We start from the raw sequence: 27,885 nt of genomic DNA on the forward strand, positions 1-27,885 counted from the left end.
TTTTAGAAGGTATTTGTTGAGGGTAACATATAAAAGTATCATCACGTCCTTACATATCATAAAATGCACATTGGGTACGAGCAAAATTATGTTAGGACATCTATCATAAAATCATGCAATCTTTGAAATTTTAGAAATTAAGTTGTTATCATTATAACAAGTAGCAAAACCCCTGAAAAGGCCTCTAAATTCATATTTAGATACAGTGATGATATGTTGTCAGCGAATAACAATATATGTATTGACCATATCGATCGATTGTAGATAGCACAATTCCTGCTTTGAACGATGTGGTAGTTACAAATCCGAGATGATAGATGGTACCAGAAACAACTTACTACATAAGGTTTCGAGGGGTCGAGGAATACCATATCTTTCTATGATCATTTGACTTTTGACGGAGTCGGTACTAGGTAATTTTCCCTGTTTGTTCAGTAGTCGATTATGATTTTGAGAATGTGGTATTATCTTAATTAGTTTACCATTCCAGTACACCTGATTCTTCGTTAAATGTATTCCCGTGTAAATCTTTATCTATTCTTATTTTACCCTCGTTTTATCGTTAGTATTAACCTAACTCGGTTATAATTACTAGTTCGTTTGCTCGTTAGTATTGTTAATTATTTAGATTTCACGAATACTTTATTTCACGAATATTTTATTTCAGAAACTTACCTTTTCAAGGTGTTATATTCTGACATATAATTGCGAAGAATATGAATTTGCGGTTGACTCTTCTCGCGCTTTAACCCGAAAAGAAATCCCCCGCGATAAATTAGTGATTTTATAGTAATTCCGTGTTTTATATTTATATTCAATTCATTCCTTGCCAGTCTCTTTTCCTTTCAGTAATAAGTTACCATAACTAAAGTACTCTCAGCGAGTCAAAATCAAATAGTCATACCAGGAGTGTCTCGCTTTAACTAAGAGTGGAATATAGATAATATTAAACTTCCTAAGTGACCTTGGACGTATGTTGTATTGGGGAAAGGAGGCGGGAATTTTGGAACTTCGGAATGCATCTGTAACCACGAGGAATCGTTTCTCTTTGTGAATAATTTGTCTTGAGTGTAATAATTGTTTTCTTATATTTACAAATACAATATCCGTTTCTTAATTAGCTTATGTTTTAAAGTTTATAGCTAGGAAGCAATGATAACAAAACACCATTTCATTTCCACGTGCTTTAATCAATTAGATATGACGCTGTTAAAAATCAGATTGAAAACAATATATTTTTTATTGTGTAAGAATTTATGGAGAGAGTAAGTACAATAGGTCTTCATCTCCACAGTGTGAAAATCATTCAAGGTAGTAGATACATAGATCAGATTTATTTTGGAACAAAATTGTTTCCTTCCCTTGAGAAATAAAACGCAGCTCTGCAAACGAATAAAACTGTCTATACTAACAGTGACGGCATATTATTGTAGAGGATGCTGATATATTTTAGCCAACAGAAATGGTTATATTATATATAGATATTAATGCATATTCATGAGTAGTTGGATTATGATTATATCCCACATGCTTGAGTGAACATGAATCATTTCAATATATTCTGATACAAAGCATTGCCTAGGTCTTCATATGTCAGCCGATATTGAGGAGCACGAGTAAAGTGAGGGCGAAGACGAACATGAGTAGTATCTGTATCCCGAATACACACTTCACAGCAAAGTCTTCAACCTGTTAAAACGGATAACTAATTCGTTATAGCACACTAAAAAGGTATGAGATAAGATAGTGGCGAAAATAAATTCCCAGTTGTGCGATAAGAAGCATAAAAACATATTTTGTGAAATAGAATGTACCGTTACGGAAGTAAATGTACTCAATTCTGGCTTCATATTAATTATGGCCCTCCATATGTGTAAACCTACCTGTCGAAGTCCCTCCGGCGTCAGTGAATTCCTCGCTCCTTGGGTTACAAGTTCGATGTCTCCAGATCGACCTAGTAAAATGCACGTATTTGTAATTCAAAGTAATATGTGATGTGCTGTAATGGTTCAATAACATTTATCAATTTACAACATTTTCTTCTTGTAATTATCCTCTTTTCCTTAATAATTTTTTCCTACCTTTCTTTGTCAGCAATTTAAAGATTTTTTGAAGACGTTAACAACGATCTTTTTTAAATTATCGAATATATATTTTTTATTTTATCTACCTGCGGCTGCCCTCCGTTTTATTAGCAGGTACATCTCCAAGATAATGTTGACAATCATAAACACCCATATGTATGCAATTGCCACACCAGAGGCACTTCCGGTTACTTGGGACTTTTCCAGATACGTTCCAAAAATTATTGTTAACGCTGGAACACAGGAATATGGAATGAATTATTGGCAATCCTTAGATTATTTATTACATTTCTCATAAATTACTGACAGCGAATGTGTACAAATATTGTATTGATGTCGTTTGAATGGGTTTTCTAATGACGAAACTTTTCGTTTAATAAACTCAACTTTGATAAACTACAAACATTTGCAAGATTTTTAACATTAAAAAGGTAAACAAATCACATTTACTTGTCATTTTTTGGAAGGCTTTACTAATTCGATTAACCATTATCATTAACCAAATTGAACGAATGTCATTGAATACCGACATCCATGTGGATACCTATCCATCAGTTGGTGAAGGCAGTGGTGTTTTGGTTTTCGTTCCCACTTAATCGATTATCATTTTGTGAACGTGACTTTCAATTGGTTTTATCCAGATTGGCGCGGTGGATGTTTTTCAATTAAAAAATAATTTAAGGTGTAGATATTTTTGATTTTTTTTTTAGAAATATTACGTTATGTACTCGTATAATAGGTGTTTGCCTGATATTTGATATTTAATTCCGAACTGACATGATTCATTACAAACAATCATATCAAATAAATCACCAACCGTAAAACATGACATGACACTTTATTACCTGCAATAACGTGTGCACTTATTCCACAAAGACGGTGAGCGAAGTTAAAAATAGGTCTTCTTTCGTGATCTGGAGCACAGCGAAACATAGCCATAACAGGCTGCAAAAAGATGATAAACACAGTGAAACTATAGCTATTACTGGCTACAGAAAGATAATAACCACACACAGCGAGAACAAAGCTTTTACTGGCTGTAAAAAAGATGATAAACACAAAACACAGCGAAACATAGCTTTGACAGGCTGAAAATTATAACACAGCGAAACATAGCCATGACTAGCTGTAAAAATATTACGCAGCGTAAAATAACACATTGAAACATAGCTACGAGGGGCTGTAAAAATATAACACAGTGATATAACTAACACAGCGTAAAACGACCTACCTAGTGTACGAGTTGCGAACTATATTTACAATGAATATATCATTGTGAAGGATAGGATAGGTACAACCGACCTCTGATGAGAAAACCATAAACGTTGTCATGCGTATTATAAAAACAACAATGTTTACCGATGGTCGAAATACATACACATTGTAAATTGATTTTATGATGCAATATGTTAATTTGAAATTGAAATTAAATTTCATAACTACGTTTTCAAAATTTTTAATTATTGTTATGCTACTTCACGTGCATGTCTATACGGAAATGTTGGTGAAATTAAAAACAGTTTCGTCATACCCGCTCCACCAACTACTAACTTCCCAAACCTTCGTGTAAAAAATATGTTACCCGTGGAAGGCAAAAACGTTGTGCTAGTACACATTATTATTTCATATCACCACTTGTAAATAACGAGGACAAGAAATACACGTACATTTACGATCGTGAGGATAGTGACAATGATCCCGAGGATTGGATGGAAACGTCCATATGCTACACTGCCTACCGCCACACTGATGTTCTAAAATATACAAGCCATAAACAGTTGGTTAGAATCATTTACCAGAGAGCCGTGACCAAATTTGGTCGATTGGAAGTAAAACAAATAATGATATACCCGTGTGGAATCAGAGACTTGTAATAGTATATGTATTTTGCAGGTAATAAGTTTTCACGAAATGTCTGCGTCTAAAATGTACATCTAGTAGATTTACAGGGTATATTAGTTTGACATCTTGTTTCTGTTGATCCACGAAAAGTATAGCAAGAGAAGATTTATCATGTAATGTAATTATACTTACATGTGCGTAGCCACCAACTTCCACGAATATGATGATGAACGATATTACAGTAAGTGTCATAACGGTTCCCATACAAATCCTATGGATCTATTAAGACAATGCGGAAAGTCATTACAACACAGTAAATTACTGTAGCTTTAAGGAGGTTATCTGAAAGAGAATATGGCTTACAATGCTGGTAAATAAAATAAGTAATGATCTCACCGGAAACCAAACCTTTGTTCCCAACAGTGTAGAATCAGGCCAGAGCGGTTTCATATACCTGGCGACAAATATACCGATACTAGCGACAAAGACCCACGCCAAAATCATCAGGGAACCTGCAATGCAAAGAGTAGTCCGTATATAATTAATACTGTTATTATCAGACAATTCACAGAGAACAAGCAACGCAAAGTAGTTTGCTAACTAAAGCTGTTAAAATAAATTAAACGATTGTTTCTGTTCATATATTCATAGAGACAAATTTTCACGTTAAATTCAGAGGAATATGTTCTGGGTTCAATTAGGATTTCACTTGAACTAAATTATCGAGGAAATATATTCAGACTCATGTATTAAAGGTACAGTATAAGGAGATGTAAAACAATAGGTGTCCGTACCATGGGCCTTGACCAGTGGGTAGGAGACCCCTGCTCCAGCTGATGTCGAGGTAGACTGGAAATCCACTACCGCTGCACTGATAACCGGAGTTTGAACATGCTTAGTTGGGTTACCTGTTCAAGGAATATATTAATAATACATGTGATAGAACATCATAAAACTATTCCAGTGTTCCGACCAAGGTAATGATAACTCTTATTAACACCATATATATGGAAAACTAATATTGATATTTAATTACCAGTTAACAAAGTTTCAATATTTGTGAAATATATTCGCTGATTTTCGGTGCATTTTTTTCCCATTGAGAACAAAGTTTAAAGTTCAGCTGAAATGTTCAATTCCAACCGAAATCATTGATGGTGGTGTCAGTGAAAAAAGAGTCTTTTTAGTTGTTAAATCCGACAATGGTTGTCTTTACATCACCACAGGAGGTCATTTACTTGGGGGAAAACTACATATGTTTTTTATAAAGCGTTCATATGACACTTTAACGCAATCTGTTATGTAGATATAATAACTGTTCGACGATTTTGAAATTAGCATAAAATACAATTACAAATTACGTGAACATCATTTCATTTTCCATCTTATTATGTTTTTATGTCCCCCCCCAGTAGTATTTGTGAAAAGATTGTAAAAAAGACGCAGTTATTATGGAAATTGAGAGTAAGATACAGCTGAATCATGACAATGAAGACCTTAAGTGTTGTTACCTTGGATGCGACCGGGGGAATTCAAATATAATGCAATAGTATCAAATAGTTTAAGCATTTCGTTATTTTCTACCACTTGAAGAAGGTATAAACATGAAAATATATCTCCGAGAATAGTATTGCTTTTATGATACCAGATGATGCTTGTCCTCGCGCAAAAAGAATATGCCAATCCTGTTGCAGGCTGAAGAACTCAGGTTGTCCTGGTATGAACATCGTCCTGGTTAAACTACAATTCATGATTGAACCAGTCACAGAACCAGTTACTGCGGACAAGCCTAGGTTCTTCTGTAATGTATTAAACAGATAAATAAATGAGTATAAGTTATAACTGTCAATCAAAATTAATTCACCATTGAGCTCAATGCCTTGCCTTCAGCATTAGAGTTGGCAATAATGGTTAGTACGTTGTCAATATAATGCGACTGGGTTGGGTATGATGTTTCTGTGTCAATATAATGCGACTGGGTTGGTGTTATGTTTCCGTGTCAATATAATGCGACTGGGTTGGTGTTATGTTTCCGTGTCAATATAATGCGACTGGGTTGGTGTTATGTTTCCGTGTCAATATAATGCGACTGGGTTGGTGTTATGTTTCCGTGTCAATATAATGCGACTGGGTTGGTGTTATGTTTCCGTGTCAATATAATGCGACTGGGTTGGTGTTATGTTTCCGTGTCAATATAATGCGACTGGGTTGGTGTTATGTTTCCGTGTCAATATAATGCGACTGGGTTGGTGTTATGTTTCCGTGACAATATAATGCGACTGGGTTGGGTGTGATGTTTCTGTGTCAATATAATGCGACTGGGTTGGTGTTATGTTTCCGTGTCAATATAATGCGACTGGGTTGGTGTTATGTTTCCGTGACAATATAATGCGACTGGGTTGGTGTTATGTTTCCGTGTCAATATAATGCGACTGGGTTGGTGTTATGTTTCCGTGTCAATATAATGCGACTGGGTTGGTGTTATGTTTCCGTGACAATATAATGCGACTGGGTTGGTGTTATGTTTCCGTGTCAATATAATGCGACTGGGTTGGTGTTATGTTTCCGTGACAATATAATGCGACTGGGTTGGTGTTATGTTTCCGTGTCAATATAATGCGACTGGGTTGGTGTTATGTTTCCGTGACAATATAATGCGACTGGGTTGGTGTTATGTTTCCGTGTCAATATAATGCGACTGGGTTGGTGTTATGTTTCCGTGTCAATATAATGCGACTGGGTTGGTGTTATGTTTCCGTGACAATATAATGCGACTTGGTTGGTGTAAGGTTTCCGTGTTAAAATAATTCGACTGGGTTGGGTGTAATGTTTCTGTCTGTGTCAATTTCATGTTACTGAATGGGTTTTGATATTTTTGTGTCGATATAATGTGAAAGGGTGGGATGTGATTTTGATGTGTCGATTTCATGTGAGTGTAGGGTGTGAATTTTTTGTGCCGAAGTGTGGCATTGCAGTGTGATTGCACTTTAAAAACAACGGTCCATAGCACATCCATCCCTGGACGTCAAATCCATTAGAAACTTAAATTATGTTGATTGTCTGTGGTTGTGCGATTAAGTTTAATACAGTACATTATATAACAGTTTATACATACGTTGGAGAGAGATCTGTATGATCGACCGTCAGTATAACCGGATTCAGCCGTGATTACTCCACCTGAACCCACACAGGCTACAACACTGTCCGAACCCTGTAAAACACCTACACATATATGTGTTGTCCATTTACACGCAGTGGGCTATAATGCGTAATAAGCGAAAATTACATGCTATTTATTTTCAAAGTGATGCTCTCGATAGCAATATTTTTGTTTGTGTTTACTATCGCATTCAAGTAATCTGAAGTGTAAATAACTCAATAGATATATAGTGTCGTCAAATATCTTTATACGATCAACACTTGACCCTTTTTTTCGGTAATATAAAGATATTATATCAAGACATGCAGCACTTACATAATTAAATATAATATATAAAATACCATACCATTGCTCTATCGTCAGAAAATCCGATGGCTGCCCAGCTTTCAGAGCTAGATACTACGGAGATAATTTCGAATACGATCTGTGCACTACTGACACTTCTCCATGTCACGAGGAAGGAACACTGAGACCCGGAACAGTCCGAAAAACATCCCTTTGTGACGTCACATGCCGGGTCTGCCATTACGGAAATCCCTGTCTGTGTGGACACAAATTCGAACATAACTTGCACCTTGACAACTTTGAAATCTTGGAGGGGAAAAGACTTAATTCAGAAGCTAGCGTAAAGTATGAATACCCTTTTAGTATATTGAATTATCACTATATTGTCAAATCTGCCAGTCGAAGAATCAGGTCTACTGAGCTAACATAGCACTGCTGTAGGACAGGCCAGAAATTTTAATGTTCTGTATTTAAATAAAACTTTTGAAAATCATCTTGAATCGTATTGCCCAATGTCAGTAGTACTTTGACAGAACAAAAAATCACTTCAATATGCCTGTAATGATTTTGAATATTTTGATATCATTCATTCTATATCATTGTAACCATGAAAGTTAACAGAACACTGTATTGTTCGGTACCTGATTTGATTTCCAATAATCATACTTTAGTATCTCTAATTATGACTCAATCTTAGATAAATACTGGATGTATTACAATGATGCCGAAAACGTTTTGGTGTATGGTCATGTGATGCTGAAAGGCATTTGGTATGACGCTTTCTTTAACTTGTCAGGCTGAATAACCTTATTATTAATTGACTGTAACTTTTGTTTTTGTTGTATCTTTCACGAAGTGAATCGTGTATCATCCGTCATTTTCCCATGACACCTCGTGTGCACAGGATTGTTTTGTATAATGATGTACTGTATTTGAGATTATTTCTTCATAAGTAGATATGAAGGTATATTATTATTCTAAAGGATTCAGTTTTTGCCAAACCCTATTTTCCTCTTGGTCCTTTTAATAAAATTTTCTGTGTTAAATTTGCTTTGTCTTAAATTGGTTAAAAAGCGAAATAAAATGGATTGATTCAGTATTGCCCTGGTATAAACAAACATTTAAAAACCTTATGAAACGCACATTTGTCAAATTATTGCAGCGATTTTTTTCTCTGTCACATTGATAAAAAAATGTCCACATTCATACTAATAAGATGCTATTGCTATTGGCTAGAAACAAATGGAAAGGAAATAACATATAGCATTGTTTTATGTTTTTGTTTTTGTTTTTGTTTTGTTGATCGCGAATTTCAATAATCACGGAATATTCTCATCGTGTCATCTATTGTGTGATAAACTTTGCAAGTTTGCATTTGATGTAATATATATTGTTTTTATCTTTAAAATAGTTTTATCCGTAAACAAAAAGAAAATTCACGACTTAATGTTCAATATCAACTTCTTAATCCTTTATAAGTGTATTTCTTATCGTTTGTGGCGTTCAAATCACAAGGCGTTAGGTATTGATGTCATAGTCCCATTATCAAAAACAATTCAACATGGTGTATACAGCTATCAGGTTTTTTTATTTGTAAAAATATTACAATCATAAATACAATGTAAATGCAAAACGATTGAACTGCTAAAGACGAGTCTATGTTTACTAATATGTTTAAAGTATAACTTGCTCCAGGTGATTTTACGACAATTGTTTTTTGATAAATAATCTTAACGTCATAATCTATACGTTCTTTTGATATAATAATAAATGAAAGAAATAATAGGATTATGTCAATGGGTACAAAAATTACAAAAAACAATATCACAAGATATAGTTTGATTTGTCGATAAATAATCACCTTAATACAATTAATGAAGTAGATCTGGCTGGAATGAGGATGAAAAGGCGCCACAGATAGAAAAAAATGGAAAGTACATTTGTAATACTTATAAGTATTTGTCCATTTTGTTTACTTTTTCATTAAAATGTTTGTGAATTTTCCATTGACAGGAACAGTGTATCAGCTGATTGAGTCATATCCGGTGACGACAGGTCAGCACCAAAATTCAAAACATTAGGCGTGTTGCTAATTAACAAGAACGTTTCCCCGAAAACTAAATCTGATATCTCTGATTGATGTATCCATACACAAATGATACAGGTAAACTATATTCCTATAATTGTGGTTAAATACACACGCGGGGAAAAGGTAAACACTTAGAACCTTTATGTGAATGTATATATTTGGTGGTTAGGACTAAGAAACCCCACGCCTCTGTTCAGCGAATACTCGAAATTTGAATGGATTTGGACATATGAATTCTGACCCCGTCATTGAATACATACGATCTTTCTGCTTGTAATGTTTCGCAGCTGTGTGAGAATTCTGTCTGAATGATTCATCAGAATAATAATTTCAATGTCCACTTTAATGGGTTCAATATCAGGATAACATGGTAAAAATAGAACTCTTTTTCTGGTATTTGCTGTGCTTCGCTTATAAAACTGTGTATATTAAATTTGCTTTGCTCAAAACTTTCTTTATTTTTAAAAGACATACAATGACGAATGATTTATCAAACTCGTTCTACTTCATAAACATAAAATTGGCGACGATGGACAAACATGTCAGCAGCATGTACGGAACGGGATTTCTGTTGGCCATAGAAGTAGTCATGATGAAAGTGGTGGTTGGGGGAGGGCCTGTGGTAGGAGGCTCAGTGGTTAGTGGAGCAGAAGTTGTCTGTCCTATAGCCGTCAATGACAGAGGACTAGCGCTTGCCTGCCTGGTTCTATGACCAGCAGGGGTACCTGTAACATGAAATAAAACTTTAATAGCAAAACATGTCAACAAGAAATATCTTTAAAAAATAATAATGTAAAACTGCTGCCTGTTGTTGAAATAAATTAACGATCTAATCCGTTTCAGCACGGATAACAAGATTATATCAGTTTGAATCATTTTTGGTGATAATAAGATTGCATTTGAATCAGGAAGATAATTTTATTAATGTGTCATTTGAATAGATTCCCCCCACTTATTCAGCTTGCATTCAATCTTAACTTTGTTTCGTATTTAACTGCATATCTGCATTTTGCATTTATCGCTACATTGACCAATCACATACTTCATCTTGACCAGTAACGCCACCTGTCGCGTCATATCCGGGGAAAAAAGAAAATTATACGGCTATGCCGAAAAACTGTTTAGTCGGTGTCTAGTTATCTTATAGTAGGACTTTTAGTACTTTCACAGTACCAATAGCAAGGGAGACACACATATCTACATCAGCGGGAGTACCTTAATTGTTACGAGAATCGCTCCATAGTTCAGTCAAGCTTATAAATAAGGTTGAGTTAACAAAATTTAACAGTTCATTAATTAATTTCATTCGCGATTTTGTAGTCAGAATATTGTTTACGGAAAACATAAAATCGTAATGTAGTTAAATATATTGATTTGTTAAAGTGTTAGTTTCTTAAAGTTACCCTCGGTTATTGCTCCCTGTGCATTCAGGATATACAGGCTAGGCAGATCTAGAGCGAAAATCTGATCGGTGAACTCCGTTGGTTTCTTTATCCGAGCGAACAAACACGTCATATAGGTTCCGGTACGGGAAACAGTAACGTTCGTTAGGCTAGATGTCGTCTGTAAAAATAACATAGATCTAAATTATGAAAAATGACACACGTTTAGAAATGTCACTGAGAAGATGAAGAAGGAAAGTTCTGTTCAACTGAACATCTCCCCATGTTCTAACGTCTCCACTGGGATTTACACATGGGAGCCTTGTAACCACAGAAGAGCTTTGAGAGGTTAAGTATGCTGTATTTATTTATATTTATTATTCCCCGAATATCTATTGTTACATATTTTGCTTTTTTTTTTTCATTATCTTCTTTATTTTCATTTACCCTCAATGTAGCATAGCTATATCCGACAGCATCTGTATGTCCTATTTCCGCCGACATTGTGTCCATCCTGCACATCACCACACTAGTGTTTTTCTGTAAAATAAAAACATGTTGACAATTCTACAGATACAGATAGGCAGACAACAGAGAGATAAGCTAAAATCGCCATAGAGGAAAGAAACAGACGTTTCCATAAAGACAAAACAAGACAGATCGAAAGGTCTTTCCTCATTTCAATTTGAACGCTTAAACTAGCCTGTTTATATTCCAATATTTATATTGATATTTTATTTATTATTTACTTGGTGCTGTGAATGTACTGGCGATTTATGCATTAATGCATCAACGTTTGTGTTCGCGGAACTAGAAACTTCATTTATTTATTCTAGTTATCTATTTATTTATTGGTTATTTATTTACCTTATTCTATCCTTTTCTGACTAATGTACATCCGTGTACCTCCTGAGTTTGCCTAAAGCTTAAATTTAACCAAGAAACCATAGGAGTATATATATATTCAATTGAATAGTTCAATAGAATTTAGTTATTCAATTTGATATATTCAAATGACGAAGGAAGACAACTTTTTGACTCGTGCCCTGACCGGGCCTCAAACTCACGATCTACGGCACCCAATCGCCTAGCCAGAAATATTTATATATGTAAACGAGGCCATTTTATTAGCCATAAATCGAGCTGGAAATGAACATAAAGAATCAAAGATTAACCATGATCATTAACAACATACGTAACATTAACTGACATACCCAGACAGATATTACAATAGATACCTGTTTATTTTAATAGATAAAACAATAGACTGGCTACTTTATACCAATCGTTATTGCGTTTTTATATAACAAGTATCCTTAATGGGTAGAAATCGATAAACTGTTAAGAAATGACATTCAATTGCACACATGCCATCTAAGTATTCCTAAATTGCATCCATTAATCTATCGTTCGTCTGTATCCATAACTTACTTTTTCTTTGTGTCTTTCAATTGATTTTTAAGTACACTTACCATTTTGTCGTCTAATGAGAAGCCTACAGCCGCCCACTCCAGCCCAGCTTCTGCAACTGTAGAGACCATTTTGAACATCATGTATTCTCCTGCATCTTCCCAACTGAGATGGAAGTCAGTACATCCGCCTTGGGGACACGTGGAGGGGAAACATCCTTTAGTTATTCCACACTGAGAGTCTGGGGTTATCACTGCAGACGTCAACTGAAATTAGATTATTATAATTTGGGTGTCATAGTGTATTCAAAAGTTTTGTATAGCCTAATATCAGCGTAAACTAACTAAATAACAAAAACAGCATAGTATGGGATAATTATATACTAATTGATAAAGTTGAAATTACAGAGTTTGGAATCTATAGGAGTATACCAGACATTAAAAGAAGCAGTATCATGTCAAATTAGATTTTAAAAATCCATGAGACCTAGTTAATAGGTAGTAAGCAAACTTCAAAGTTATTGTTTAATTTTTTATGTTTGACCTCATTTCAAAGGGAGAATCTTCCTTGGTAAAATGGAGCGTTGCCTTTGTTCAAGAATGTTTCAGCCAGTGAAATTAATTCAAAACATCTAACGTAGGGAGTAGTCTTTTAACATTTAAGAACGTAACTCGATTAGAACTTAGAAATGATTCGTACAAAATAGTCCTAACCGAGAGCAAAAGAAACAACAAATTGCAAGAAAGATATTATTATATTATATATATATACATATAACACAAGTCCCAGACTTAGAGCGTTAGGACAACTCCCAAATAGTAATTTCTTTTTTTTATATAAATCCTTTGTAGTCACTAGCAATTGTCGTCGAAAGTCCATATGCATGTATTTCCTTACATCATTATGAAAATAACATTAAAGTAGTTTAAACACAGTTGCAATCTATACACATCTATGGAGTAAAACTTAGTTGACGCAAACTTCCGAGACTCATTTATGTTTTCAACACATCACAATATATTCTGAGCATTGCATCTTGATATACAGAAATGCATGCATACGGTCTTCCGGTGTTAATCGATGATTAATTACTGGCTGCGTCAGGGATTCCTCTAACGATACCGGACTGGTTTCCTGGTTTTAATTTCTTTAACTTTCATTCGATACTTCCATAAGTGTATTTGTGTATGTATAACCTTCGGAAACTAAATACGGTACAACATAACTTTTAATGATCATGCAAGTATAATTACTTCATCGTATGAAAAAATATTTGATATACGTACCGATAATTGAATGGTTAATACTGCGATGAAGATTGTTGTTTTAAACATCTGTAATAAAGAAAAAAATAGAGTTGATAAATTGATTATTTCACATTATTCCTAACGAAGCACCCAGAAATGTCTCCGTACTATGAAGGTTCAATAGACTGTGTCTTTATCAATAAATATGACACTGAAAGCACTCTATATGGTAATATTAAAACATAAAAATAATTCAATTGATGTGTTTTAATAGCAACCTCAGTGAACCGATGTCTAAAGACATTTTTATTTCAAAATCAATGAAACAATGACAAAGAATGAACAGAAGAAAGAATTACACAAGAAAATGTACCATGAGAATAAGACCAAGTTGTCTTCATTTCCATGTTCATTATGACAATTGACAATAATTGGTTTAGAAGCAGTTTATGAAAGAATGAAACAGCTGCTATAGTCTTTATACTAAACAAATGCACAGTGTGTTCAACCTACCTTCAGTTTTAAGTTCTCTTCACTGTTGTGGTATATACTCTCGCAGAAAAAAGATATGCATCCAACTCTTAAATACCGCTGTGACAAAGTGAGATCCGATAGAAGAAAAACCTCCGGTCAGATTTCCGTTTCCGACATTATACATGCGCATGTTGATATAATCTAGTATTTCAATAAAATCATTGAAAATACAAATGGTCTGTGTAGTCAAAATTCATAGCTAAAAGCACTGAACTTATTGCAAATCGCAAAATTTAATACATTACTTGATAATTTACCGAAAGATATTCATTGCTCACTTTTCGAGTCCGTTCAGGACCACAAAACCTTATATAAAAATGAGGAACACAGAAAGATACGCAAGTTAAATGTGTATAAGGATATGCACTAATACAACATGGGGATGTCAACCGGAGACCTTCTATTGTGTAGATTGATTGTATCATTATTTCATTCTGAGCGAATACAAGTCGACATATACTAACATTAGACATAGAAATGATATATTTTATATAGAACGAGATCGATTAGAGCCAGATCGATTGGACATCTCATGCCTAATTAGAGCGAGGTCAATTGGACATCTCATACTTAATTAGAGCGAGATCGATTGGACATCTCATACCTAATTAGAGCGAGGTCAATTGGACATATCATACCTAATTAGAGCGAGATCGATTGGACATCTCATACCTAATTAGGGCGAGATCGATTGGACATCTCATGTCTAATTAGTCTTCCTTTCAAGTGGTCGAGTCATTGAAGAGCTTGAGATATCTGTTTATTACAAACACTTCACTGCCGTGCATTACCGCTGTTAACGTCTAGTGTTAATATTGACCCATTATCTTGGCTCGACCCTGACCCAGTATTTATATTTTATTTTCGATATGAGAAATAATTGAAAAGTAAGAATAGGTGGTAGACGGTTACCAAATTGCTCATTGTGATTGGTAGAGGGTTTTTTTTTCAACGAGCATGATTAACTAAAATGTATTTATAAACCAGCAAGAAAGGAAAACTGTGATAACAAGCTTAACCTATTTTCAGTCTCCAGTTACAGTGAATAGAAGGTTACGCTACAAAGTCGATAGTACCATTATTTCTTATGGAAGGATTGTTCAAAACAATAAGGAATACCGACATATTACCGAAACTGAAAATCATAATGGCAAAATAAAAACAGAAGTAAAGATTGGCATTAAGATACATGAAAAAAGTAGCAGGAGAAAAAGACCATAGATTCTACGAGAGTAAGTGGCTTTTGTTTCATCGACGACACCTGTCATACCAATCTAGGTCAAGTCCAGGTTACAATCGAAAATAAGAATTAGGGCGGTTATAACGGAACCACGAGACATATATCATCAAACATGTCTTACATCAAAACTTACAGTCGTTGAATGAATTACTAACAGACACATCATATGGCGAATCAACTGCGTCAAACAGCTGGTTTGACCATCTAGACACGTCAGTAATGCAAGGCGCTAAATGTGTGGAAATTCAACAGGGACGAACGGGGAAAGGGTGGATGGAGTAGCCTATTTTATTTTAATTTATCTTATTTCTTTTTATCTGTTCGCCTTTGTGGGGAAAGTTGTATTCATCTGTTATATAGATTAACACACTTGTGTAGCGGATTTTTATATCCCCTCTAAGGCAAAATGTAAAACATCTTACACGTGAAATAAACTTGAAATATACTTTACTTTGATTTTATGCTTTGTTATGTAATTGTTAATTTTTTTTTTTTTTTTTTTTGTAGAATCTATTTTGTTATTTTTAAGTTTGGGGAACATGAAGCTCTTTTAAACACATTTATTAATTGATGTAGTATACTAAGTAATAAAGCAATGAATATCACACAGCATCACACATTTACTTCGTCCTTATAGAATTAGTTTTAAACAAACCACTACAAATACCGGGACAATCAATCCATTTCAAACACTTTATAATGTCATACTATTTTCTTAATGTGTGTTTACATATGTGATTGTTCTTACCTGCGCATGGCAAGCCGGGATCGAAATCAATATGCCAAACAGCCACAACATCTCAGATATACTCTTTAGTATAGAAAACTGTAAAAAAAAAAAAGAAAAAAAAAGGAGATTATCAGTACATACCAGAATTTGTGTCAGCTTTCACCAATCAGAACGTGTATCAGTACACTCACCAACCAGAACGTGTATCAGTGCACTCACCAACCAGAACGTGTATCAGTACACTCACCAATCAGAACGTGTATCAGTACACTCACCAACCAGAACGTGTATCAAGTACACTCACCAATCAGAACGTGTATCAGTACACTCACCAACCAGAACGTGTATCAGTACACTCACCAACCAGAACGTGTATCAGTACACTCACCAACCAGAACGTGCTATAAAGTACACTCACAATCAGACGTGTATCAGTACACTCACCAACCAGAACGTGTATCAGTAACTCACCAACCAGAACGTATCATACATCACCACAGAACGTGTATCAGTATACCACCAACCAGAACTGTATCATCCCCCAACAAGTGTACAGTATCATCACCCACAGAACTGGGCTCACCACCAGAACGTGTATCAGTACACTCACCAACCAGAACGTCTATCAGTACACTCACCAACCAGAACTGTATCAGTACCCACCAACCAGAACGTGTATCAGTACACTCACCAACCAGAACGTATACAGTACACTCACAACCGTATACATACCACCAACCGAAGGGGTAAAGTACACTCCCCAACCAAAAAGTTAATCCCCCCCCAAAAACCCCAAATTTTCAAACCCCCAAAAGGGGGAAATAAACCCCAAAACCCTTATAAACACTCACCAACCAAAAGGTATCCATCACCAACCAAACGGTATCAGTACACTCACCAACCAGAACGTACAAAAATCACCCCAGAACTTCTTAACTCACCAAACCAAAGGTTTAAACCCAACCAAAAGGGGTTTACACTCACCAAAAATTCAGTACACTCACCAACCAAACGGGTATCAGTACACCCCCCCAAACGTTTCAGTACATCACCAACCAAGTTAAACCCTCCCCAAAACAAAATTAAACCCCCAAAAAAAATTTAAAACCAAAAAAACGTACATCACCACCAAAAAGTACAGTACCCACCAACCAAAAATTATTACTCCCCAACCCAGAACGTTATCAGTAATAAAACCAAATTTTTAACTCCCCAAACCCAGAACGTTTCATACACTCACCAACCAAACTGTATCGACACTCACCAACCAGAACTGATCAGTCCCCCAACAAAACCCAAACTTAATAAACCAAAAAATTTAAACCCCAACCAAAAAATCATACACTCCCCAACCAGGAACGTTCGCAAACCCCAACAGAAAAAAAACCACAAAAAACCAAAACAAAAATCCCAAAAGAAGTGTACATACATCCCCCCAAACAGAATTCCAAAACAAAAACCCCCAACCCCAAAAATAAACCCCCAAAAACAAACCCCCCCGGTACAAACCAACCAAAAGGGCATCACTACCAACCAGAAGGGAGACCTCACCAAAAAATTTTCCCAAAAAAAAAACCCCAAAAACTTTTAAACCCCAAACCAGAAGGGTTTTCCCCCCAACCAAAGAACGTTATCTTTTACCAACCAAACTTTATTTTTACACCACCAACAAAGGTACCACCACCCAAAATTTCAAACCCCCCCCCAAAAAAACCAAAACCAAACGAAGGTAAAAAAACCCCCCCCTTTAACCCACCAAAAACTTTTACACCACCAACCAGAAAATCAGTACCCCTCACCAACCAAAGGTTTAAACCACCAACCAAACTTATCGTAATCAAAACCAAAACGTTATAATACATCACCAACCAAACGTTATCAGAAACCCCCCAAACCCAGCCCCAAATTCATCACCAACCAGAACCTTAAATCCCCAACCAAAAAGTTAAAACCCCAAACCAAAACATCAGTACACCCAAAAACCAGAACTTTTTTAAATACCCCAACCAACGTGTATCAACCCCCACCCAACTTATCACACTCCCAAAAAGGGTTCAGTACATACCAACAAATTATCAGTAACTCACCCAAACCAGAACGTTATCGTAACTACCAAAAACCCTTCATAAATCCCAAACCCAAAAAAAGGAAAACACCACCAAACCCAAAAAACAAAACACTCACCAACCAGAACTGGATCAAAACCCCCCAAACAAAAAGTTAAACCCCAACCGAAGTGATCCCTTAAACCAAAAAGTTTAGTCACTCACCAACCAAACGTTTCAGTACACTCACCAACCAAAACGTTATAGTACACCCAACCGAACTGTATCGTAAAACCCAACCAGAACGTTAATACACCACCAACCAAAAACGTTACCATCACCAAAAAAGGGTTTTAAATCCCAAAAAAAAGGGGGTTTAAATCACCCCCCCAAAATTAAACCTCACCAACCAGAAGGTTCAGTACATCACCAACCAAAATTTCAGTACACTCACCAACCAGAACGTGATCATACCCCAAAAAAAGAAGTTTCATACATCACCAACCGGTTTTTCCCCCAACCCCCCCAAACCAAAACGTAAAAAACCCCCCCCCAATAAAACCCCCCCCAAAAAGGTAAAAACCCCAAAAAAGGTTTTCCCCACCAAAAATTTATCAGACACTCACCAACCAGAAGTTATCAGTAACTCACCAACCGAAGTTTAAACCCCCCAACCAAACTTATAGTACACTCCCACCAAAAAGTTATCATACACTCACCCCCCAAAAAGATAACCCCCAACCCAGCGTTATCGTAACACCAACCAGAACGTTATAGCCTCACCAACCAGAACGTTAAAAATACACTCACCAAAAAAAAGGGAAAAAAACCCCCCCCAAACCTTAAGTAACCCCAAAAAAATTTTTCCCCAAAAACCAAAATTTTACGTATAACCCCCAAAGACTAAAAAAACCCATCACCACCAATCACGTAAAAATCCCAAACCAATTACAGCAATCCCCAACCAGAACGTTACAAAAACCCCCAACCAAATTTTAAAACTCAAAACCCCAAAATTTTGTACCCCCAACCAAAAAACGTTACAAAAACCCCCCCCCGAACACAAAACTAAAAATTTAAAAACCCCCCAAAAAGTATCAGAAAACCCCCCAAAAAACCAAATAAAAACCCCCCCAAAAACCCCCAACCCCCCCCCCAAAAGCCCCAAAAACCCCAAACCCCCCAAAAAAAAAAAAACACAACAAAAACCACTTTAATCCCCACCAACCCTTAAACCCCAACCAAAAATTTTTTATCATCACCCCCAACAAACGTTATCAGTACAACCAACCAAAACTTTTATCAGACACTCACAACCGAATGAATAACCCCCCCAACCAGACGTTAAAACCCCCAAAAAGGGCCCATCCCACCAAAGGGACGTACATCCCCAACCAAACGGGGAAAATCCCCCAACCAAACCCCAAAAACAAAACCAAAACGTTACGTAACTAAACCCAAAAGACCTCACCAACCCCAAACGTTTAAGGTACCCCCCCCCAAAAAAAAGGGACGTTATAATACTACCAACCCAGAACGTGTACATTTACCCCACCCCAAAAGGCTATCAACACTACCAACCAGAACGTTTCAAAATCCCCAACCCAGAACTTATCAGTACACCACAACCAGAACTTTATCAGTAACTCCCAACCAAATGATAGTACATCACCACCAAAAAGGGTAAGTACACTCACCAACCAAACGTTTCCCAACCACCAAAAAACCCTTATCAGTACATCCCCAAACCCCAAAGGATTTCCCCCCTTTACAAAAAAACCCAAAAATTTCAAAACCCCCCAAACAGCCCTACAAAAAACCCCCCAAACCAGACAAAAAAAAACCCAACCAAAAAAAAAACAAACACAAAACCCCCCAAAAAAAACCAGCCCCCAAAATTTAAAAAACCCCAACGGGAACCCCCCAAACCCAAACTTTCAATACCCCCAAAATTTAAAGTAAAACCCCCAACCCAAAAAATTTCATACACCCACCAACCAGAACGTTTAAGTACACTCACCCCCCCCAAAAATTACCCCACCAACCAGACGTTATGTAACTCCCAACCGAACGTTTAAAACATCACCAACCGAACGTTTGTACAAAAACCCAAAATAAAAACCAAACCAAACGTTATCGTACATCCCAAAAGAATATCAAAACACTCCCCACCGCCCGGTATCAGTACACTCACCAACCAGGGGATTTTAACCCCCAAACCCAAATTTAAAAAAACCCACCAACCAAAACGTATCAGTACACCCCCCAAAAACGGAAATCAGACACCCCCAACCAGAAGTTTTCCTCACCAACGGGACGAAAAGTAATCACCAACCGGACTTATCAACACCCACCAACCAGCCATCAGAAAAATCACCAACCAGAACGTTATCTACCCCAACCAAAAATAAAACCCCCCCAAACCCAAAAAATTTTATCAGTAACTCCCCAACCAGAACTTTTATAGTACACTACAACCGAACGTCTATAGTACACTCCCAACCAAATTTATCGTACCTCCCCAAAAAAGGAAAACCCTCCCAACCAAACGTTATCATACACTCACCCCAAAAAACTTTATCATAAAACAAACCCCCCAAAATTTTAAACCCCCCAAACCAAAAGGGATCATACACTCCCAACCCGGACGTTACAGTACACTCACCAACCAGAAGTTATCCCCCACAACCAAACGTTAGTACACTCCCAACCAACGTTTCAGCCTCCCCAAACCCAAAGTAAAAATCCCCAAACCAGAACTTTAAAAAAAACCCCCAACCAAAATTTTTTAAAACCCCCCCCCCCAAAATTAAGAAAACCCCCAACCAGATTTAAAAATAAAAACCAAAAAAATTTTCTACCCACCAACCAAAAGTTATCAGTAACCCCAACCAAAAACGTTATCATTAAACCCCCAACCAAAAGTTATCAGTACACCCCAACCAAAAATTTAACACTCACCAACCAGAAGGGTATCAGACCACCAACCGGAAGGGGTTACAAAACATACCAACCAAACGAACCCCCCCAAAAACCCCCAAAAATTTCAAAAACCAAAACCTTTCAAATAAAAAAAAAAAACCCAAAAAACCCCAAAAAAAAGACAACCCCCACCAACCAGAACGTTATATTTACTCCCCAAACCCAGAACGTGTATCAGTACACTCCCCCAAACAAACTTAAAAACCAACCAAATTATCAGTACACCCCAAACCAGCGTTATCAGTACACTCCCCAAAGGGACGTTACAGAATCACAACCAGAACGTTATCAGTACACTCCCCAAACCAAAATTTTATCAGTAACTCACCAACCCGGGAGAATCAGTCCCTCCCCAAACCCAGAACGTGTATCAGTACATCACCAACCAGAATTTATCACACCACCCCCGGGAGGGTTATCAGCCCCTCACCAACCGAACGCACAGTAATCACCAAAAAAACAAATCAACCAAAAAAAAATACATTTACATTCCCAAACCGGTTTCAGTAACTCACCAACCGACGGTATAAAACCAAAAAAATTTTAGTAAAACCCCCCAACCCAAAACCTTTCGACAACCACCAAAAACCTAAAAATTTCCCCAACCAACGGTATCGTACCTCCCAACCAAAACGTTATCAGTACACCCCAAAAAAACCGGAAAAAACCCCCCAAAAACGTGAGTCACCACCAACCCGGCCAAAACCCCCCCAAACCAGAACTTTAAAAACCCACCCCAGAAAGGGGTTATCAGTAACCCAAACCAAACCCAAAAGTCATAAAACCCCAAAAAAACTTTCCCCAAAACCAAAAAACCCTTAGCCCCAAAACCCAACCATGCCCCCCAAAAACCAAAAAGTAATAAACCAAACTTTAAAATAAACCCCAAAAAAAAATTTATCACCACCAAAAAATTTACTTTTTCCCACCAAAAAAAACTTTTAACCACCAACCAGAACTTACGTACACCCCAACCAGCCAAATAACCCCCAAACCACGTCTATCATCACTCACCAAACCCGGAGGGTTTAACCCCAACCAAAAGTTATCATACACTCCCCAACGAAGGTTTTTTTAATACCAACCAGAACGTATCGAAACCTAAAACCAAAAATTAAACCCCCAAAAAAAATTCATAAAAAAAAAAACCCCCCGAAAAAACCCCCCAAAAACGGACGTACCCCCCCCGGAGTCTTTTCCCCCCAAAACCAACCCAAAAAACAAAACCCCCGGGGACACTCAAAACCAAACGTGATCAGTACTCACCAACCAGGATTTTCAACTCCCAACCGGGACGTTATAAATAACTCACCAAAACGGGGTTTTCAGCACTCCCCCAACCAGAGTTAAAACCCCAACCAAAACCAAAAAATCCCCAAACCAAACTTTTCTAAAAAAACCTTTAAACCAAACCCCTTTTCATAAAACCCCAAAAAAACCCTAAAAGACACCCCAAAACCAAAACGTCAAAACACTCCCCAACCAGAACTTATCATACACTCCCCAACCAGAACGTTTAGTACATAAAAAAAAAGGTTTTTTCCCCCCCCAAAACGTGATAGTAACATCACCACCAGAACTTTATCATACACCCCAAACCCAGAACGAAAAAAAAAAAACCCACTTTTCCCAAACCAAACCAAACCTCCAAACCAAAACGACCCCCCCCCCTTTTAAAATCCCCCAAAAAGTCCCAAAACCCCCAAAAAACAACATCAAAAAAACCCAAAGGTAAACCCAACCCCCCCCCTTATCATACACTAAACCCCCAGCGTTTCATTACCCCCCCAAAAGTATCAGTACACTAAAACCAAACGTTATAGAACTCCCACCAAAAAAATTACCCCCCCCAAAAACCAATCCCCCCCCAAACCCAAATTTATCAAACAAAAAATTTACACTCCCCAACCAGAACGTTTCAGTCCCACCAACAAAACAAAAAAAAAGGAAAAACCCCTCCCCAACCAAAACGTTATAGTAATCAACACGAACGGTATAAATACACCCCAAACCAAAAGAAATTAAAACCCCCCCCGGGGGTAACTACCCCAAAGTTATTACAAAAAAAAAAAGGGGGAATAAAAAACCAAAGGGGTCATAAAACCAAAAAACCTCAACAAACCCCAAAAACACCCCCCCCAAAAAACTTTTATCAGTAACTCCCCCCCAAAAACCCCCAAAAAACCCCCAGAACCAAAAAACCCCCAACCCAAATTTTAACCACCAACCAAAAAGAAATTAAACTCACCAAACCGGGTATCAGTACATCCCAACCAGAATTAAAACCCACCAACCAAATTTACAGTCCCCCCAAAACCAGCCCAAAAAAAAAAAACCCCAAAAACAAAAAAACCCCACAGAATTTCCAAAACCCCCCAAAATTACATTACCCAAACAAAAGGGTTTAACCCCCAACCAGAACTTTCGACCCACCAACCGAAGTTTAAATCCCAACCGGGGGTTTGCCCCCCCAAACCGGGTGTATCATCATCCCAACAAAAGTTATCAGACCACCAACCGCGTTACAGTACACTCACCAAACCAGAACGTCACATAATCACCAACCAGACTTTTCCCTAACACCCCCCCAAACTTTAAAAACCCCAAACCAAACAAATTAACCCACCCCCAAAAACGGATCAGAACTCACCAACCAAACTTATCAGACCCACCAAAAATTCAGTACACTCCCAACCAGAACGTTTCCATCCCACCCCCCCCTTTTTAATCCCCCAAAGGGCAAACACTCCCCAAACCAAACTTTTTAAACACCCCCAAACCAGAACTTAATACCCCAAACCCAAAAAAAACACCCCAAAAATTTTTTTAAACACCAAAAGGGATCAGAACCCCCAAAAAACCAAAGCCCCAACCCCAAACATCAAACCCCCCAAAAAAACCAAATCAAAAAACCCCCGAAAAAATTTCCCCAAACCCAAACTTTACATAAATCACCAACCAAATTATCAACACCCCCAAACCAAAAAAAGTGTACATACCCCCAAAAAAAAAAAAAACCCCCCCCAAAAAGGTATCATACACCCCAACCAGAACGTTTTTTGACAATCCCCAAACCAGAACTTATCAGTACACTCACCAACCGAACTTATATACACTCACCAAAAACGTTATCAGTAACCCCAACCAGAATTATCAGTACACCCCCCACCAAAAATTTATCAAAACACCACCAACCGAAACCAGTAATCCCCAACCAGAAGGGGTATCATACATCACCAAAACCAAAAATTATAAAAACCCAAAAAGGATATACATCACCAACCAACTTCTACCTCACCAACCGAAGTTTTTGTAACCCAAAAAAAGGAAAAACCACCCCAAAACCCCAGAAACCACAGCCCTCCCAAAAATTTAAAAAAAAAAACCCCCCCCCAACACCACCAACCAAACTTTATTTTTCCCCAAACCCGAATTATCATTAAATCCCCAACCAGAATTATCAGTAATCCCAAACCCAAGGAATTTTTTAAAATCAAACCCCCAAAACCCGTCCCCCAACCCCAAAAGAAACTCCCAAAATCCCAACCGGGGGGAAAAGTAACCACCAAACCCCCCAAAAATTTTACCCCCCCCCGGGTTTGTCCCTCCCCAAACCCGGGGTTTAACACCCCCAAAACCCAAAAAAGGGTATCAAAAAAACCCCTTATAAAATCACCAACCAAAAAGGTTACCAGAAACTCACCAACCAGAACGTTATCAGAAACCCTCCCAACCAGCGTTATCAGAACTCACAACCAGAATTTATCATACCCCCCAAACCCAAAAGGGGGTTATAAACCTCACCAACCAGAACTTAGACACTCCCCAAACCAAAACTTTTTTACCTCCCCAACCAGACATAGTCCCTCACCAACCGGGACGTTATCGTAAAATACCCCCCCGGACGTTTTCAACTCCCCAAAACCCAAAAAAAACCTCACCAAAACCCAAAAGAGGGGTTAAAAACCCCCAAACCCCAAAATATCAGTAACTCCCAACCAAATAAAACCACCAACCAAAAAGGGTTCTACCCCCCCCCAACCAGAACTTTAAGTAACTCACAACCGAACGTTTAGTACATACAAACCAGCCCCTTATAAGTACATCACCAACCAAAAATTTAAAACCCCCAAAAAACCCAGATTATCAGTAAATCCCAACCAGAACGTTAAGTCCCACCAACCAGGGTATCAGTACATACCCCCCAGAACGTTATCATCACTCCCCAAACCCAAACTTTTTAAAGAATCCCAACCAAAATTATCAGTACACCCCAAACCGGGGTTATCAGTAAATCACCAACCAAAAAGGTTTCAGTACATCACCACCAAAGTTTAGTCACCCCCAACCAAAACCCAACGACCTCACCAACCAAGGGGATAAACATCCCCAACCAGAATTAAAAAACCCCACCAACGGAAAAAACCCCCAACCAGAACTTTATCAACCCCCCAAACCCAAAAGGGGCCTAATCACCAAAAACGTTATATCATCCCAACCAAAAAATTTTTAAAACCACCAACCGGGAATTAAAAAACCAAAAGCTTTTAGAAAACCCACCCCCCGACTTATTTACCCCCCCAAAAAACGTTTATCAGCCAAAACCCAAACGTCTAATAATCAAAAAAAAAAACCCCCAAAAAATTTAATACCCCCAAAAAAAGTTATCAGAACTCACCAAAAAATTTTTAAACCCCCAACCAGAAGAAAAAACCACCAACCAAAAAAAAACCCCCCCAATTTAATCAAACCCCCCCCTTTTTATAAAAAAAAAAGGGGTTATCATTTAAACCCAACCAGACTTTTACAGTAACCCCCAAACCCCAAAAGTTACATCCCTCACCAACGGGACGTTTCAGTAACTCACCAACCAGAAGTGTATGTAACCACCCAACCAAAGGGTTATACATCCCCAACCCAAAAATTCAAACCCCCAAACCAAAAATTTATTCCCACCAAACCCCACGCCCCCAAACCCCCAAAAGGGAATTAAACCCCAAAATCACCAAACCAATTTATCGAAACCCCCAAAAAAACCCAAAAAACCCCCCAAAAAGGTTTTCCCCCACCAAAAATTTATAGTAACCCCCAACCGGAGTTTCATACCCCCTTTAATTCCCCCAAAAACCAAACCTAAAAAAACCCTTCCAAAAACCCCCCAACCCCCAAAAATTTAAAATCAACCCCCCAAAACCCCAAACTTTGTACACCACCAACCAAATTTACAGACCCCCCAAAAATCAAAAACCAAAAGTTTTCCCCCCAAAAAACCAGCACCCCCAACCGAAATGTATCAGTACCCCCCAACAAAACGTATTACATCCCAAACCAGAACGTGATCCCCCCCCCCAAAAACCCAAACGCTTTAAAAAAAAAAACCCCCTTTAAACCCAAACCAACTTTTTTAGTAACTACCAACCAAAGTGTTGTACACCCCCAAATTTTTCAAAAAACCAACAAAAACCACCCCCAAAAAAAAACCCCAATTTAAATAAACCCAAAAACGGGACCCCCACAACCCCCAAAAGACCACCAAAACAAAAAATTCCCAAAAACCCCCAAAACCCAAAACCCAAACCAAAACCCAAACCAACAGACTTATCAGTACCCAAAACCCAAAAAAGTTATCAGTAACCCCCAAACCCAAAAAAAGTTATTACCTCCAACCGGAAATCATCCCCCCCCAAAAAACGGGCCATCCCCAAACAAACGGGACCTACCCCAAAAAACCTTTAACCATAACAACCAACCAAAGACAGTCATCACCAACCAGGAGTGTTCATACACTCCCCAAACCCAGAGGTTATCTAACCCCCAAACCCGGGATTATCATCAACACCAACCGGGACCCCAAAAATAACCCCCAACCAACTTCAAACCCCCCCCCAAAGGGTATCAAAACCCAAAACCCAACACCAAAAACCCGGCAGTACAAAAAAACCGACGTCCCCCCACCAACCAGAACGTTTTTAACTCACCAACCAGACGGTTATCAGACACTCACCAACCAGAATCTATAAAACCTCCCCAAACCGGGAATTATCAGTAATCCCAACCAGCCCCTTTTAGCACTCCCCCCAAAAAAGGTATAGTACACTCACCAACCAAAAAGTTATCAGATCCCCAAACCCAAAAATCATATCACTCCCAACCGGGATTTATCAAAAAAATCCCCAAACCAAAACGTTATCTACCTCCCAACCAGAACGGTATCTTTCCCCCAAACCAAAACCAGAAAACCCAGAACGTTAATAACTCACCAAAAGAACGTTTAAAACCACCAACCGGGACGAAAACCCAAACCCCAGAAAATCAGACCCCCCCAAACGTTTTAAACCTCAAAACCCAAAAGGGAAAGTACATCCCCAAACCCAAAACGTTATGTACACCACCAACCGGGAATTAACCCCCCAAACCGGGACGCCCAAACATCCCAACCGAGTATCAGAAAAACCCCCCCGGACGTTTCAGTACCCACCAAAATTTCAAAAAAAAACCCAAAGGTATCAGTACACTCCCCAACCAAAACGTTATCAGTAATCCCCAAACCAAAAGTTCCCTAAAAACCCCAAAACCACTCAAAAAAACCCAAAAAAATTTTACCTCCCAAACCAAAAGGGTTTCATTTAACCCCCCAACCAAAAAGTTATAGTAACTCACAACCAAAAGTTAATACACTCACCAACCGAAGTTTAGTACACCACCCCCAAAACTTATTACACTCCCAACCAAAACGTGTATCAGACACTCCCAACCAGACCCCCCCCCAACCAAAGTAAAAAAATTTCCCCAACCAAAACCTTTTTACCCCACCAAAAAAAAATTTTTTTTAAAACCTCAAACCCAAATCAAAAA

At 37.8% G+C, this 27,885-nt stretch overlaps 1 protein-coding gene across 2 annotated transcripts in view; it reads right to left on the reverse strand.

Annotated features, from left to right (window-relative positions):
- Positions 1–1,169: 1,169 nt before the first annotated feature.
- Positions 1,170–27,885, reverse strand: part of LOC117327507 (putative ferric-chelate reductase 1 homolog) — a 32,372-nt gene continuing 5,656 nt past the window's right edge. For both annotated transcript variants that reach the window (XM_033884536.1, XM_033884537.1), the window contains 12 exons: positions 16,022–16,099; positions 7,433–7,627; positions 7,042–7,137; positions 5,572–5,725; positions 4,721–4,834; positions 4,323–4,438; positions 4,119–4,205; positions 3,752–3,838; positions 2,930–3,029; positions 2,171–2,317; positions 1,884–1,954; positions 1,170–1,689 (listed from right to left, as the gene is read on the reverse strand). In XM_033884536.1, coding sequence (XP_033740427.1) covers positions 1,594–1,689; positions 1,884–1,954; positions 2,171–2,317; positions 2,930–3,029; positions 3,752–3,838; positions 4,119–4,205; positions 4,323–4,438; positions 4,721–4,834; positions 5,572–5,725; positions 7,042–7,137; positions 7,433–7,627; positions 16,022–16,099 — 1,341 coding nt within the window. In that variant the 3' untranslated portion in view covers positions 1,170–1,593. The remainder of the gene's footprint in view (positions 1,690–1,883; positions 1,955–2,170; positions 2,318–2,929; positions 3,030–3,751; positions 3,839–4,118; positions 4,206–4,322; positions 4,439–4,720; positions 4,835–5,571; positions 5,726–7,041; positions 7,138–7,432; positions 7,628–16,021; positions 16,100–27,885) is intronic.

This window comes from Pecten maximus, chromosome 5 (genome assembly GCF_902652985.1).
Source record: "Pecten maximus chromosome 5, xPecMax1.1, whole genome shotgun sequence".
Taxonomy (NCBI): Eukaryota; Metazoa; Mollusca; class Bivalvia; order Pectinida; family Pectinidae; genus Pecten; species Pecten maximus.